At 42.8% G+C, this 16,683-nt stretch overlaps 1 protein-coding gene across 1 annotated transcript in view; it reads right to left on the bottom strand.

Moving 5' to 3' along the window:
- The window catches only part of LOC120540414 (inter-alpha-trypsin inhibitor heavy chain H3-like), a 59,393-nt gene extending 44,314 nt beyond the window's left edge, over window positions 1–15,079 (bottom strand). Inside the window, exons 1-6 of the mRNA XM_039771147.1 lie at window positions 14,951–15,079; window positions 14,753–14,788; window positions 5,954–5,974; window positions 3,819–3,985; window positions 3,367–3,471; window positions 3,081–3,243 (exon numbers count right to left, since the gene is read on the bottom strand). Of these exons, the coding sequence (XP_039627081.1) occupies window positions 3,081–3,243; window positions 3,367–3,471; window positions 3,819–3,985; window positions 5,954–5,974; window positions 14,753–14,788; window positions 14,951–15,028 (570 nt within the window). The 5' untranslated portion in view covers window positions 15,029–15,079. The remainder of the gene's footprint in view (window positions 1–3,080; window positions 3,244–3,366; window positions 3,472–3,818; window positions 3,986–5,953; window positions 5,975–14,752; window positions 14,789–14,950) is intronic.
- Between the last annotated feature and the right edge of the window lie 1,604 nt (window positions 15,080–16,683).

Below are 16,683 nucleotides of genomic sequence, written 5' to 3'. Positions count from 1 at the left end.
GATTTCTTACCACCGTATCACTATGGGAGGAATATTGCCTCATTATATGTATTCAGGTTCAGGTTATTTAAAACACCGCAATTAAAAAGAACTTATCCCAACCAGGGAGTTAGCACTCTCTGCTGGATAGAGCATCATAAACATTAGCACTGCTTTTACAAATCCCATACTAAATGGCATGTAAAAGAGATTTATGCATAGCGTTTGTCATTCCAACAGTTGGTGCATCACACACATTAGCAATGTTTTTACAAATCCCATACCAAATGGCATATAACAGAGATGTATGCATTGCATTTGTTATTCCAACAGATGATGCATCAAAAACATTTGAAGTAATATAATGCATTGCATTTGTCATTCCAACAGATGGTGCATCACACACATTAACACTGCTTTTACAAATCCAGTACCAAATGGTGTACAGTATAACAGGGGTATATGCATTGCACAGTACACTGCAAACATGGATGTTGAAGTTGTGAAAGAAGCCTGGATCACAGACAGACACCAAGGACACACCATGTTTATTCTACTGTTCTTTCTTGAACACAACACAGTGCCCAAAACAGTCACAACAACTCAGTCCTTAACTATACTTTACTTTACTTTGTTTCTCGCAAGATTCGTCTTCCATCTCCTGACTCTGGCTCCCTGAATGGAGTGAGGCGGCCCCTTTTATAATGCACCCAGATGTGCTCCCGGTACTCCCTGATGACCTTCCTACCATGGCTTCTGAACCATCCAGGCGCCCCCTAGTGGCATATAACAGAGACGTACACATGCTGCACTGTAAATGTTAACACTGAGGTCTAAGTTGATGACTCGTCTTAGATAAACCGCTAGGGCTAGAACCTTGACTTCAGTCTTAATTTAAAGCTTGTGGCACGACACATCCTGGTGAAGCAAAAAAACTGGGGTAGCAGCAATTTCCACAAAGTTATCAGGGTTTTTGTCTTTCTTATGTCAAACTGCTCGAGACAGAGACATGGCAGAAAGGAAATGAAGAGCAGAAAAATCTGCTGAAAGTGAAGCGCATTGCCGAGACTTCTCATAAGAAGAAGAAAAAGAACAGCAGCACTATCTGCTGAGCGTCAAATATGGGCAACACAATGCAGCGGTGACAAACACAGACAAGTACTTGTGTAGCACTCCTGTCGTCACACCACTGCAGTCTACCTATCGGACCAAGACTGGAGTGGAGGATGCAACTGTCTGTCTGGACAAAGCTGGCAACATTGTTACGGAGTATGTTTTTTGATTTCTCCAGTGCCTTTAGTACCATTCAGACATCTTTGTTATGGGGTAAACTCAGAGCTATGCAGGTGACTGAGCCTCTGGTGTCCTGCATGATGAACTATGTGTCTGGCAGACTGCAGTTTGTGAGACTCGAGGACTGTGTTTCTGATACGGATGTGAGCACCGCAAGGAACAGGCGTTTCACTTCACTTTGTACACCTCTGTAAGCATAAATTTAATATGTCACTGTGCACGTCTATCTTATAAAAACCTGCTTTTTCACTCACATGTGGTACAGCAGACACACAGCCTGATTAAGCGCACTATAATTGTCATGCAAGCAATATGACAAAAAGACAGATTAGAACAAATGGACACCATGCACAGTCAGACTGTGGGAGGCTGTAAGGATATGCTATTTCTATCTGTTAAATCAGCATGGAATTATATCTTTGTCTGCCTTGTTTAGAACTGCATGTTCACCAAAGGGGGGCCCTGCATGTGAAGAAAACCATATAAAGCCTTGGCACATTGCACGGCACACCTTTGAAGCCAAAAAACAGATGGGAGATACCTCCGTCTGTTCCCAAAAATGTCTTCCTCTGCACCGACGACACTGACAGACTTGGGCCCCCACTCCTGGACCGGGTTTTGTCACTGGCTTCATTCGTCTTTGTATCATATGCAGTGTAAGTCGACATTAAACAAAGCAAAGTTATTTCTCCTACGTGATTTCTTACCGCTGTATCACTAGGGAGGGGTATCGCCTTTTATGTTATATCTATTTAGATTCGGGTTAAGTAACACGCCGCAGTTACGAAAGAACTCATTCCCAGGAAGCTAGCGCCCCTGCTGGGCACAACCTCAGACTATAAATATAATATTAGGTCACGTCACTTGCAGAAATTCTTTAGATGATTCTGCACTTATGGGGTGTGTCAACAAATGGGATGAGACAGAGGAGAGGAGTCAGGGGGAGAACTTGATGCAAAGAGAATTATCTGCAGCTTACCATCATGGTGATTGACTTTCACCGCACCAAAGAGCCTCTATCAGGTCACTAATTGGAACCTGGGGTTCCAATTACTGACAGGATGGACTGGTCTTGGGACACAGAGGAACTATATAAGACAGGGCAGAGCAGGCTGTTTTTCCTTAGGAGACTGTGTTCCTTTAATGTGGGAATTGGCATCGTTCACATCTTCAACAACTCTGTGATGGTCAGTAGGATTTTCTACACTGTGGTGGGCTGAGCTGGTAACTTCACTTCAGGAGAGGCCCACCAAAATAACCAGCTAACTGAAAGGGCAGGCATAGTTATGGGATATACACTGTGAACCCCCAGAAAGTTGTAACGAAGAAGAGAATGAAAACAAAACTGAGTGCCATTATGAACAATGCTTCACATCCTCTCTCTGACACAACAACACTGAGGACTTTCAGCCATCAGATCATTCAGCAGAAGTGTGTGAAGAATCGCCACGCCAGCTCCTTTATACCAACAGCAATACCTCTGCATGAGGCCTCACTGGCACTAAGACTGCCAAGTTTTGAAGTTTTTGTTCTTTTTAATGTTCTTGTTTTATAGTCCTTCTGGTGTGTGTGTGTGTATATTTATTTATTTATTTATTTTTATATCTACCTATTTATTATTTGTTCATTTAAAGATTTTCTGTAAAAAGCCAAATATCCCCCTGGAGACAAATAAAGTTAGTTAGTTAGTTAGTTAGTTCGAACGAACGAACGAACGATCTATCTATGCTGGGGCAATGCCATCTGCTGCAACACCTAATATTCTATGTGTCTTTAACAACTATTTTAATATAATTTTTAAAACTTACCTCAAAATGATTAACCACCTGGTTGGGTTTGACCCGGATGAGCATTTCATAATGTCCCTTGTGGCGTTTCAGCAGCTCCTCGTAAGTCAACTCAAAGGTGACTTTACTAAAAGCAGCAACATTCACAGAAACTGTAAACTGCTCCATCTTCGTGCCTGAGGCCCTAGAAGAACAAAACGATGACTTAACTAGACGAATGAAAGTTCTGGTATTGGAAAACCTCAAGATCAAGTGTAACAAAGACACATTTTGTTTCCATTCGACAAACATGAGGATGAGTTCTTACTTGACCAGTCCTGCAGTTTGACCTTTCGAAACGGCCTTCTCATACTGCTTCTGGGCCACCTCTTTTTCCTTGACGACTCCGACGTAAACCACTTCATCGATTGTCCTGAGTTTGAAAGAACACAGAGTGAGTGAGACTGCAGAAATAAAAGATGACAGCAGCAATGTGACCACCCTCTGTCTCGCTAGGTGGCACATTCTGTATGGTCCGCAAATGAAAAGAGTCAGCTGTCACTTAACAGTTGTGACCAAGAGGGATGGAGAAAATGCATCTCCATGAAAAGATAAAACATTCTCAATTGTGTGGCTTATTATAGAGTACTAGTGCAACACGGGGACCTAAAATAAATCACAAATAAGAAAAAAGTTGAAAACAAGAAGCTGCTGATACTTATGATATTTTCTAAATAGTTATCTTCTTTTTTGACATGATTACTGAAATATGGTACTCACATGCTGAAGTTGGTAATAAAAGCAGTTTTTGGCAGCTCCACTTTGAAATTTGCCTCTTTAGACACATTGGCTCGGTTAACAGCACGACTGCTCATTACATTGTGGGCAAACCTGGAGGTGACCTTACAGTCCACCTTCACACTGTAGACCTCAACATCAAAGGCACTCTGGAAGAGAACAAAACACCATCAGCTTGGAAATGAAGAGACCACCATATAGCCGAGCATAATTGTGGGTCTTTACTGGTCATACTCATCTCACAGCGGAGAGGACCCCACGTCTTCACACTGAGAGATGGGGGTCAATGCATACTTTTATGAAACGATCTGTCTGACTATTTATATACAGCACTTATCAAAAGTTAGTTAGAAACACCCAGAGAATTTAGATTTCTGAGCCCACTTTTTAATTACAGACCTGAAATCTTTCTGTGCAGAACAGGCAGCAAGGATGGATCTAACACTGACTGGGACCCCAGTACAATGACAGATACTCTCATGCATCCTACCCACCTCTCCCAGGGCAACTAAGAGTTACTAATTAACCATACATACAAATCTTTGTAAAGTGTAGAAGAGATGTGCTGACATAAAGAGATTGGGAAACTCCATACTGACGGAGGCCAAAAATGAGAATCAAACCATTGTACACCAGCCTGTGAAGAATCAGGCTTAACTAACCACTGTGCCAAAAGCATCTGGCTATCTGTCTGTCTGTCTGTCTGTTGTGAGTGGTGACACGGAAACACTGGCATCCCGAGTATGTTGGGCAGTGCTGCCTTACCCTGCTTGGAGGCCAATATGGGTGGAAGGACAGTGCAATGGAAAAAGCAACCCAGCCAGGTTGGCTAATGATTTCTATCCCAGTCGGGACAGTTGAGGTGTAGTAGATGGACTGGAACAATTTATCCTCCAACATGGTGGGTGGCAGTCCTTCTCTAGTAAGCTTCCAATCTGGATACCCGTAGGGTATCATGGGACCTCTAGTCTCGAGGGGCAACCCAGTTAGGGTCCCAGGGTGCTGCCACAGGCTACGTGCTGGCACTGGAAGCAGTCCCGGACATCGTATGATAGGACTCACCACATACTGTAGTGATCTGGACAGTCACAGTCAGACAAAGCTCACCTAGAACAGAGGAAGGAGAGGAAAAAGAATAGGAAGGTAGTGAAAGAAGAAGAAATTGTACTTGTGTTTGTGCTTGAGAATAGGCTGTGGGAAGGTATTTGCTAAAATAAATTATTGTTTGATCTATCTATTGATCTATCTATCTATCCATTATATAGTGCCTCTCATATCTATCTATTATAGAATGCCTTTCACATCTATCTATTATATAGTGCCTGTCATATCTATCTATCTATTATAAAATGCCTTTCTTATCTATCTATCTCTCTATCAACACTATTTCATTCTAAATTAATGATTAAATGTATGTGTTAGGGTGGCACGGTGGCACAGTGGTAGCGCTGCTGCCTTGCAGTTACGAAACCCGGGTTCGCTTCTCAGGTCCTCCCAGCATGGAGTTTGCATGTTCTCCCCGTGTCTGCGTGGGTTTCCTCCGGGCGTTTCGGTTTCCTCTCACAGTCCAAAGACATGCAGGTTAGGTACATTGGTGATCCTAAATTGTCCCTAGTGTGTTCTTGGTGTGTGTGTGTGTATACCCTGCGGTGGGCTGGCACCCTGCCCAGGGATTTATTCTTGCCTTGTGCCCTGTGCTAGCTGGGATTGGCTCCAGCAGAGCCCCCCATGACCTTGTGTTAGGATATAGTGGGTTGGAAAATGACTGACTGACTGTATGCGTTACATTTGTCAATACTTAGGCAACACTTATTTCATGCAATGCAACAAAAGGTCTTGGAGATGAAAAATGACATAAAATGTCACAGTCTGCAAAATGTCTCTGGCATATGTAGGCACTGGTGACAGCAATGGCAGTCGTGACAAGACATTGTCCTCGATATACCTAAGCGGAGGCTCCATTCATTCTGCTCCTTCGGGGTTTCTACTGCCCATTCTCCATGTAATTCAGAAACACGAGTTGATCCGTGACATTGTTTCATGAATGTGACCGCGTTATTCCATCCTGCACTGTCATCAAACCCACTGCTGCTACAAAAATGTTTAATTAGACTTACCACATCATGGGTGCTTCTTTTCTGTAATAAAAAGACAGGTTCAGTGTTAGTAAAGAATATTCAGTATACTTGGTGTAGTGCAGTCTTAATAATCGTGATTCTTCAATTGTAGTTGACTGGGTTTGTATGATTCCTCGTTGATCCATCATTTGACAAAGAGCCATTTTGCTCTGTGAAGGGCTTCTTGCATATGAAATTTCTTCTTTGGGATTTGAAAAAGGTTCTTACAGTAAAACAGTGGAGACAGGTTTTTATTCATTGGTCACGGTATTGAAGTGATTGATTGACTTTGCCTACTTTGACACGTGAAAAATGTTTGGATTGTTTTAGTGTATTTTGCACAGTTATGAGAAATGCCTGAACTTGTTTTGAGAACTGTATTAATAGTGCTGAGAATGAAGTTCCTGATGTGAGAATTGCACCAAAGAGATCAAGAAAAACAGTAAACAACGGAAATCGATAATGTATAGTAGTCTACCAAGTGGGAAACCAGAAGATTAAGAAAACCTGAACTTGGCCTGTGTTAGTGTATTTAACAAATCGATTACTAATTCATGGCTATTTCCAAAAACCTGTTACAGTTCTAAATAAAATGTTCTGCTATGAGCCGCATTTAGGAACCATAGACCGTTCCTCTATGGCATTGTTCTGAAGAACCACTTTGGTACCTTTACTGTTATGGCTCACCAGACATGAAGCTTTGATTGTCCATTACTGTATTAATTAAGCCTACATAGTTTCACATAATGGACATTCGCTTCATTTCATTTTATTTGGTGCACTCGTTCTCAACCATTTTGACAAGTCAGGCTGATTCCTGAGGCCTGCTTCCCTCACTTCTCACTTGCCAGTTTGCTGTGCTATGTTAACATCCATTAATCTTAAATTCAAATAGTCTGAGAGCAATTTAAGATGAGGCTGGGAAGAAAAAGCAGAAAGGACGACATCACAAAATAATTCATCAGTGTTAAGGGTGGTGATGGAGAGCCACACAGAGTAGCGCTTTTGTCATAAATGGTAGCAAAAAGTGCCAGAAGCTAACAAGTAGGTGAGTCATTTGGCACAACATTTAAACAGAAGTATTCACTTAAACGTATCACAAACAGGAAAAAAGAGGAGGCTACAAAATCCACAATTATAAGGTCCTAACAGGAAATGTGATCAAACATTCCAGCATTCTAATGTATTTTCAATATCCTGTCAGAGCAGCAGGCTATGGTATGGTGGGCATGAGGCCTGCATCTTGGCTGAACTGAATCCAAGGACACCGATTTCCAAGCTTTCTCCAGGATGCTGAATTTTATTTATTTATTTACTGGGGGCTTCACCCCATCCTCACTTCACTCGCCAGCCAGCACTATGCGCCATTGTGAAGAAGGGGGCTGATCGCACCCCAAGGAGACGCGGTCGCTCCTCCGAAACCCCTTCTTAAACAGTGATACAATGAGAAGCACATAGCTTTTTTTTTTGACCTCCTCTTTGCTCAATCAGCTGCTGCTGCTGATCTGCATCTCGCACGGCACTTTGAACGTTTAAAAGCCTGTACAGCAGCTGTCCTTGTGTCTCACTGCCTTGTCTCTCTTGTCCCCCAGACATCCTCAAGCACTATGTGATCTCTTTTTGCTGCTCTGTTATTTCACCAAGTAATAATTTCCATTTGTTTGCACTAATGAGATCTTTACTCTCATTTTTTTGGAGACTTTCGAATTTTCGTTAAAGTTAAAGTTTTAGCTGTATAATATAATAAACATATTTTGCTGCATTTCATCTTAAAAATGATATCGTCATCATACAGTATGTAAATATGTGCTTTATAAAGTGGCTCAGGTTGTGCAATATTATAACTGCATCACAAGTTTACAGTGAGGTGATTGTACTAATAAGTACAAACAGTTCTGCAAGGAACACTGATTGAGTGCATTTATAGTTCTTGGGACGAAACTGTTTCTGAACCGCGCGGAAAGGCTCTGAAGCATTTGCCGTATAAGAGCAGTTCAATAGACTGCATGGCTGAGGCAGCGTGTGTTTGATCCTGTATACCGATAATTCTCTTTCCAGTCAGCTATTGTAGATCTGTGATTCCCCACTCAGATATAGTGATATAAATACTCTGAGTGGTGCAGTGAGAGTCTTCTTCTTTTATCGGCTGCTCCCATTAGGGGTTGCCACAGCGGATCATCTTCTGCCGTATCTTTTTATCCTCTGCATTTTGTTCTGTTACACCCATCACCTGCATGTCCTCTCTCACCACATCCATAAACCTTCTCTTAGGCCTTCCTCTTTTCCTCTTTCCTGGAAGCTCTATCCTTAGCATCCTTCTCCCAATATACTCAGCATTTCTCCTCTGCACATGTCCAAACCAGCGCAATCTTGCCTCTCTGACTTTGTCTTCCAACCGTCCAACTTGTGCTGACCCTCTAATGTCCTCATTTCTAATCCTATCCATCCTCGTCACACCCAATGCAAATCTTAGCATCTTTAACTCTGCCAACACCAGCTTTGTCTCCTGCTTTCTGGTCAGTACCACCGTCTCCAACCCATATAACATAGCTGGTCTCACTACCGCCCTGTAGACCTTCCCTTTCACTCTTGCTGATACTTGTCTGTCGCAAATTACTCCTGACATTCTTTTCCACCTATTTGAACCTGCCTGTACTCCACTCTCTTTTTCATCTCTCTTCCACAATTCCCATTACTCTGTACTGTTGATCCCAAGTATTTAAACTTATCCACCTTCGCCAACTCTACTCCCTGCATCCTCATCATTCTACTGACCTCCCTCTCATTTACACACATGTATTCTGTCTTGTTCCTGCTGACCCTTCATTCCTCTCCTCTCTAGAGCATATCTCCACCTCTCCAGGGTCTCCTCAACCTGCTCCCTACTATCGCTACAGATCACAATGTCATCAGCAAACATCATAGTCCACGGGGACTCCTGTCTAATCTCGTCTGTCAACCTGTCCATCACCATTGCAAATAAGAAAGGGCTCAGAGCCAATCCCTGATGTAATACCACCTCCAACTTGAATGCATCTGTCTCTCCTACCACAGACCTTACCACTGTCACACTACCCTCTTACATATCCTGTACAACTCTTACGTACTTCTCTGCCACTCCCAACTTCCTCATACAATACTACAACTCTTCTCTAGGAACCCTGTTATATGCTTTCTTTAGATCCACAAATACACAATGAAACTCCTTCTGGCATTCTCTATGCTTCTCTATCAACACCTCAGAGCAAACATCGTATCTATGGTGCTCTTTCCCAGTATGAAACCATACTGCCGTTCACTAATCATCACCTCACTTCTTAATCTAGCTTCCACTACTCTTTCCCATAACTTACATAGGTATGTCAGCTGGACCAACGGCCTTTCCATTTTTCAAACTCTTCATAGCTGTCATTACTTCTTCCATGCTAATCCGTTGCACTTCCTGTTTCACTACCTCCACATCTTCCATCTTCTTCTCTCTCTCGTTCTCTTCATTCATCAGCCTCTCAAAGTACTCTTTTTATCTGCTCAACACACTCTCCTCGCTTGTGAGTATGTTTCCATCTTTATCCTTTATCACCCTAACTTGCTGCACATCTTTCCCAGCTCAGTCCCTCTGTCTAGCCAATCGGTACAGGTCCTTTTATCCCTCCTCAGTGTCCAACCTGTCATACAACTCATAATATGCCTTTTCTTTAGCCTTCGCCACCTCTCTCTTCACCTTGCGCCTTATCTCCTTCTACTCTTGTCTATTTTCTGTATCTTTCCGACTATCCCACTTCTTCTTAGCTATCCTCTTCCTCTGTATACTCTCCAGTACTTCCCCATTCCACCACCAGGTTTTCTTTTCCTCCTTCCAGGTGTCACGCCAAGCACCCTTCTTGCTGTCACCCTTACTACATCTGCTGTAGTTTCCCAGCTGTCTGGTTACTCTTCACTGCCACCCAGTGCCTGTCTCACCTCCTCCCTAAACTCAACCTTGCAGTCTTCCTTTTACAACTTCCACCATTTGATCCTTGGCTCTGCCCTTACTCTCTTCCTCTTCTTGATCTCCAGTGTCATCCCACAGACCACCATCCTATGCTGCTTAACTACACTTCCCCCTGCCACCACTATGCAGTCTTCAATCTCCTTCAGATTGACTCTTCTGTATAGGATGTAATGTACCTGTGTGCATCTTCCTCCACTCTTGTATGTAACCCTATGCTCCTCCCTCTTCTTAAAATACATATTCACCACAACCATGTCCATCTTTTTGGCAAAATCCACTATACTCTGACCTTCTTCATTCCTCTCCTTGACACCATACCTACCCATCACCTCCTCGTCTCCACTGTTCCCTTCCCCAACATGCCCATCACTTCATCCAACTCACTCTAAAAATCTTCTTTCTCATCCATCGCACACCCAACTTGTGGTGTATATGCACTAACAACATTCATCATCACCCTTCCAGTTTCCAGCTTCAAAATCATTACTCTGCTTGACATTCTTTTAACCTCCAAAACACTCTTGACATACTGTTCCTTCAGAATATCTCCTACCCCATTTCTCCTCCCATCCACACCATGATAGAACAATTTGAATCCACCTGGCCTTACTCCCCTTCCATTTAGTCTCTTGCACACACAATATATCCTTCTCTCCTTCATATCTGCTAACTCTCTTTACTTATCAGTCATACTGCCAACATTCAAAGTTCCCACCCTCAGTTCCACTCTCTTTACCTTCCTCCTCTCCTCCTGCCTCCGGACACATCTCCCCCCTCTTTTTCTTCAGCCAACAATAGCCCAATTTCCGCCAGCACCCTTTTGGCTAACAGTACTGGTGGCAGTCATTGTTAACCCAGGGCTCGACTGATCCGGTATGGAACTTTGTATTGTTGTCCACATATTGCTTTGGCAAAATTTTACACTGGATGCCCTTCCTGACGTAACCCTCCTCATTTATTCGGGCTTGGAACCGGCACAAAGAAACACACTGATTTGTGCATTCCCTATGAAAAAGATGATCCACTTTGGCAACCCCTAACGGGAGCAGTTGAAAGAAGAAGAAGAAGGTGCAGTGAGAGTAACAACGCTAAAGCAGCTATGTTATTTGGAATACTTTGGCTATTCCCTGGATCATTATATTGTTACAGGTTAGTTACAATCAGATGCCTTACACTAATAAACAATATGCAGTTAATTTAAGTGTATATGATAAAGCCGCACCGGGGATGTGGATCTATAAAAGAAAGGGAAAAGGAACAGTAGCACTGCTTTGATGCTGGGTGCCGCCAGTTTGCAAAACTGAGAGGAAAACTTCCGTACGCTAGGGTTGGAGCTACCATGAGAATGTGCATGGTTTTACAGAAAGTTTAGGTTTTATACATCGAGATTTAAGCGTGAAAACATTCGTATGCAATTTTTTTCTGCGTACGCACCGTTTAAACATGAGGCCCCTGGAGCGCAGGTGATCAACACTTCTTACTTACAAGCCACACAACAAGTGTTGATCAAGCCAACAGAAGCAAATGTGGGACTGCAACGAAGATTGGAAAAGAAATTCTGCCCGTTGCTGTGGTTAAAGTCTGAAGTAATTTAGCCAGTGTTGTGTCCTTGTGATGGTCTGGGTCAGCCCCATGCTCCCTTTTTATTTTTGGGACCCAAACTGTCGATAATCATATACTGAGATGAGCCAGGCCAATCAGGACACACACTTACAGCAAGAGGTAAGTGGAGTGGAAGAGTGTTAAGTGCTTTTATTAAAAATCCATCCAAAGAAACAGTGTTCAAAAAGTCATCAGCAATCCAATAAAATCGATGAGAATGTGGAGGTTAAAATACCCGGATAAATAAATCCAATAAAATGAGGTTAGTTGTTTCTTCCTTTAAAAACCAATAAGCCCCAATGCTGCCTTCTAAAACCGACGTTTCCTCTGTTTACCCGACACGAGATCTTGTAGCAGAGGAGACGCCCAACCGGAAGGTGCAGTCATTTTATTTATTAAGGAAAAAAAAAACTATCCAAACCTACATTTTGGTAGACAGCAGATTTCATGGTTCCATCACTCGCAGTTCCTGAAGCAGCAAAGCAGCCCCAGACCATCACACTATCAACACCATGTTTGACTGTTGGTATGATGTTCTTTTTCTGAAATGCTGTGTTACTTTTACGCCATGTGAACCTGGCCCGGACACAGACAGGCGGACATGTTGTTCTTCAGACCACCACACGTTTATTTACAAATATTTACAAGTATAGTGGGTCACACAGACCCCAGTCAATGGTCACTCAGACCCAGTCACGTGCACAAAACCCCAAATTAGTCCTGGCCACACAATGCCTTGTCTTCGGGCCGCCTCCACAGCTCTCCTGAGCTTCGTCCTTCCTCCTCCCGACTCCAGCCTCGAATGAAGGGAGATGGTCCCTTTTATACATGACCCGGATGAGCTCCAGGTGCTTCCGACGCTCCCCCACTGGCCACGCCCCAGCGTGGCGGAAGTGTCGGCTGTTCTCCCGGCAGCTCTCCGGGTATCCTCCAAAGTCTTCCCCCCAGCACTTCCTGGTGTGGTGGAAGTGCTGGGGTAACAGGTCCCCAAGGCATTGGGGCGCCTCCTGGCGGTGACCACGGGCCCCTACAGGGTGGAGCTTCCATGCCCTGTACCCGTGGCCCACAGAGCAACCAGGAAGGCGACCCCCACGTGATCCAGGGTGGGTGCAGACCCACATCCGGTCCCTCATGGCGTCCCGGCCGGGTCATGGCCCCTGGCATCCTTGACAGCCAGATGTAACGGGATGCACACCTTCCAAAAAGTTCAACTTTTGTTTTGTCAGTCCACATAATATTTTCCCAAAAGTCTTGAGGGATCATCCAGATGTTTTTTGGCAAAAGTGAGATGAGCCTTTATGTTGTTTTTGGTCAGCAGTGGTTTTTGCCTTGGAACTCTACCATGCATATGCAATTTTTGCCCAGTCTCTTACTTATGGCTGAGTCATGAACACTGACCTTAACTGAGGCAAGTGAGGCCTGCAGTTCTTTAGATGTTGTTCTGGATTCTTTTGTGATCTCTTGGATGAGTCGTCGCTGTACTCTTGGGGTAATTTTTGTAGGCCAGCTACTCCTGGGAAGGTTCACCACTGTTCCATGTTTTCTCCATTTGTGAATAATGGCTGTCACCATGGTTCGCTGGAGTCCCAAAGCTTTAGAAATGGCTTTGTAACCTTTTCCAGACTGACAGATGTCAATTACTTTGTTTCTCATCTTTTCCTGAATTTCTTTAGATCGTGGTATGTCTTCATTTTTGGGATATTTTGGCCTACTTCACTTTGTCTGACAGGTTCTATTTAAGGTCTGGCAGTAATCAGGCCTGGGTGTGGCTAGTGAAATTGTTCTGGGTTCTTTTGTGACCTCTTCAATGGGTCGTCGCTGTACACTTGGGATAATTTTTGTAGGCCAGCCACTCCTGGGAAGGTTCACCACTGTAGAAATTGAACTCAGCTTTCCAAAAAATGTGATTAACCACAGTTACTTCATGATTTAAGAAGGGGGCAATTACTTTTTCACATAGGGCCATGTAGGTTTGGATAGTTTTTTTTCCTTAATAAATAAAATCATCACTTAAAAAATGCATTTTGTGTTTACTTGGGTTATCTTAGCCTAATATTTTAATTTGTTTGATGTTGTTCACACTGAAGCTATTGAGTCCCTATGTGGAGTTCTGAAGAGTGACACGCAGTACAACCATCATTCATAATCAGTGCTTAAATGAACAGTTTTGTGTGTGTGTTAAGATTTGGGTGCAAGAGCAGGCCAGTCCATCATGAACATTATAAAACACCCCCGAAAAAACTTTAATCCATTTTTTATGTCTATGGAGAAATTATAAGAGACCTATTTTCCTCTTAAATTGTGATTTCATTGAATCCCCTTTCCACTTGTGTACTTTTCAGTTGATTCTACTGCTTGAGACCACTTGAGGTCAACACCAAGTTTGATTTTATCCGAGGTCTACCATACTGAAGACCTAACATCTGATTTAATTTGACTCCCCTGATGTTAGCACATCCACAGAACATTTGATTTGTTGCCTGTTAAATACTGATTTCATTTGATAGTGTTATTACTGGGCCTGCCATTTTTTTAACTTTATCCCCATGCCTAGTCTCTTTTTGGTACTCTAACAACATACATTAGATTTTATTTCAGCTCAGTGTTAATGAGGACTTATTTAGTTCACGTTCTGATTTAATTTTATCATCTTGCTGCCAGTTTCTAATCGTATGTCATGCCCTGTTTTGATGCTCATTTTCATTTAATTCCTGTCATGACTTGATTCGTACTGCAGCCTGCTGGTTTTTAGCACTGATTAGAACTAAAAAGTCTGATTTTATTTGGAGTTCGGATTTGTGAGAATTTATTTCCTTTGCTGCTCACACAGCTGAGTTTTGATTTAATTTGATGTCCTCGCTAGCGACTTTCATGCCCACATTTACCTTTGATTCCCTGACTGTTAAATCCTGATCTCATCTGACACTCTTATTCCTGAAGCCTGCTGTTTTACAGTAAGACAACTGTTTCTTGTTGATTTTATTTGAGGTCCTATTCAACTTGTTGCTCACACTGCCGAGTTCAGATTTCCCTGCCACCCCAATTTCATTTTCAAATGATGGACGTCTGGTTTCATTTGCTAACCTGTTAATCCCTGATTTCACTAAAACAGCCTGATGTCATCTGATGTGGCCTCTGTTCACTTTTAACAGTTACAGCTTTGAAAGGCTGCTGCTGAGATATAGAGGAGTTAAAAAACATCTCACCTGTGGAGATCGAACACTTGGCTGTTGATTCAAAGCCTGATAAAGAAGAAAAGAAGAAGACAATAAAGAGACTTAGCCCCATTGGACATATCCATGGCTGCAAAAGCTCAGCATTCCGTTTAACAAAAGAAGGATCCTTGACTAGACAGGAATGGAGAGGTGAAAGAAAGTTTGTCCCGCAAGTTGTTTGAGGCCTACCTCAATCTCCGTTATCACAAAATGAGCTCCAAGCAAGGCTGGAAAGCACAGCAGGATTAGGACACTTGCATAGCCCATGATGAAAAACAAGTCTTGCTTTAACAGGCAGAGCTTTTTATTCAGCAGTTGGCTGTATTGCAACATCTGCGTGGGCTTTGGCCATGGCTGCTTTTTTTTTTTTTTTAAAAAAAAGGAAATCAATTGATCTCTGTGTTCCTTTCTGGGGCAACAACCTTTGTTTTTGTTGGTAGGAAGGGTTAAGTCAACAAGCTGATTAAAAGGCAAAACTCTGCTCTGACATTTGAAACCCGCTCAGTTTGAAAGCTAACTTGATGTGCTTCTTTGTGCCTTAACCAAGCAAGTAACGTCTATACGCTATTGTATATATGGAGTATGGAGGCATAACTTGGTTGGGATGGAGCTTGATTATTATCCAAGTCAGATTGATTGGCAGATTAATGGATGGCCTTGGTGAGGTTGCCTGTCAAGAGCAGTTCCTTCTCCACTACAACAGATGGCAGTGCTCCTCTGGCATGGCCCCAGTATAAACACCAGAGGGATTCATGGGATTTGTAGTCCTGAAGGACAGCCCTGTCTGTGTCCTTGGGTGCCACAGAGAGATGAGCTCCCCGTTTTGTGGGGCTTCCACGTCACCTGGAAGTGCTTCTGGCACTCAGTGCTATGTTACTGGAAGTACTCCTGGGTCCAACATAAAAGAAGTCATTTGACCTCAGCCAGGTGAGTTGGAGTCAGGAGGCAGAGGTCAAGGCTTGCCTGGAGGAAGAGGAGAGGAGATTGGTTATTGTGAGTGCTGGTTTGGGGGAAGAGCCTGTGAAAGGTACTTAGTGTAATAAAAAGACACTTTATTTATGTGAAAGAAAATTATGAATACAGACACCACCCTCACTGTAATGGCCCAATTTAAGCAATAAACCACAGGCAGGAGAAAGCGTCAATCGTTATTGCGCTGATTGCGCATTCACGTGAATAGGGTAACATGAGTGGGGTTCAAAAGGGAGATCCACGGACCCCAAACCCAGGATTTAATGGATGTCTCCTCAGGCTGCAAGGTCATCATGATGAGATACCACATTTTAGAAAGAGGCACTGGGGCTCATGTCTGCTCTTAGAAGGAGTACGTGCCTTGGATTTTAACTGCGTTTTTATGGAATATATTCATTGTTATTTAACCTCCACTTGACACATTTGGACTTTATTCATTATTTTCACTGCACTGGTTTTTTAACACTTTGGACTGGTTTTAAGAAAAGTACTGAACACTTGGCATTAAATCCTTGCGGACTGTGTACGTCCTCATTTGCCTCGTTTAATGACTGTCAAAGACAGATATAAAAAAACTGAATTGATAAGCTGCAACTTAAACTGCAAAAACATAACTGGCATCAGCCGGTGTAGGCTTTTAACCAGCAGAATCTGCTCCCAGGCCAGAAAAGATACAATCATCGCCAACTCTGGGAACAGGAAATTAAGTTTTGTTTTTTATTTTTTTTTTAATTGCCAAGAGAAAATAAACTGGCATTTTGGGAAGAAAAGAGTAGTGTTAGTATCAACCAAGAGCAGAGGAGCCAACACAAACACAGCACTTAAACAGGGCACTCCAAAGTTAATCAGTGACAGGACTCTTTCTCTAACTTCACCCAACTCAGAAAGAACCATTTCTGGAGATTCCAATAAAAGAGAAATTCTGACCTAAAGAAAAAAATGAGAACAAA

Source organism: Polypterus senegalus, chromosome 12 (assembly GCF_016835505.1).
Source record: "Polypterus senegalus isolate Bchr_013 chromosome 12, ASM1683550v1, whole genome shotgun sequence".
Lineage (NCBI taxonomy): Eukaryota > Metazoa > Chordata > Cladistia > Polypteriformes > Polypteridae > Polypterus > Polypterus senegalus.
This window is presented reverse-complemented; position numbering and strand designations above follow the sequence as displayed.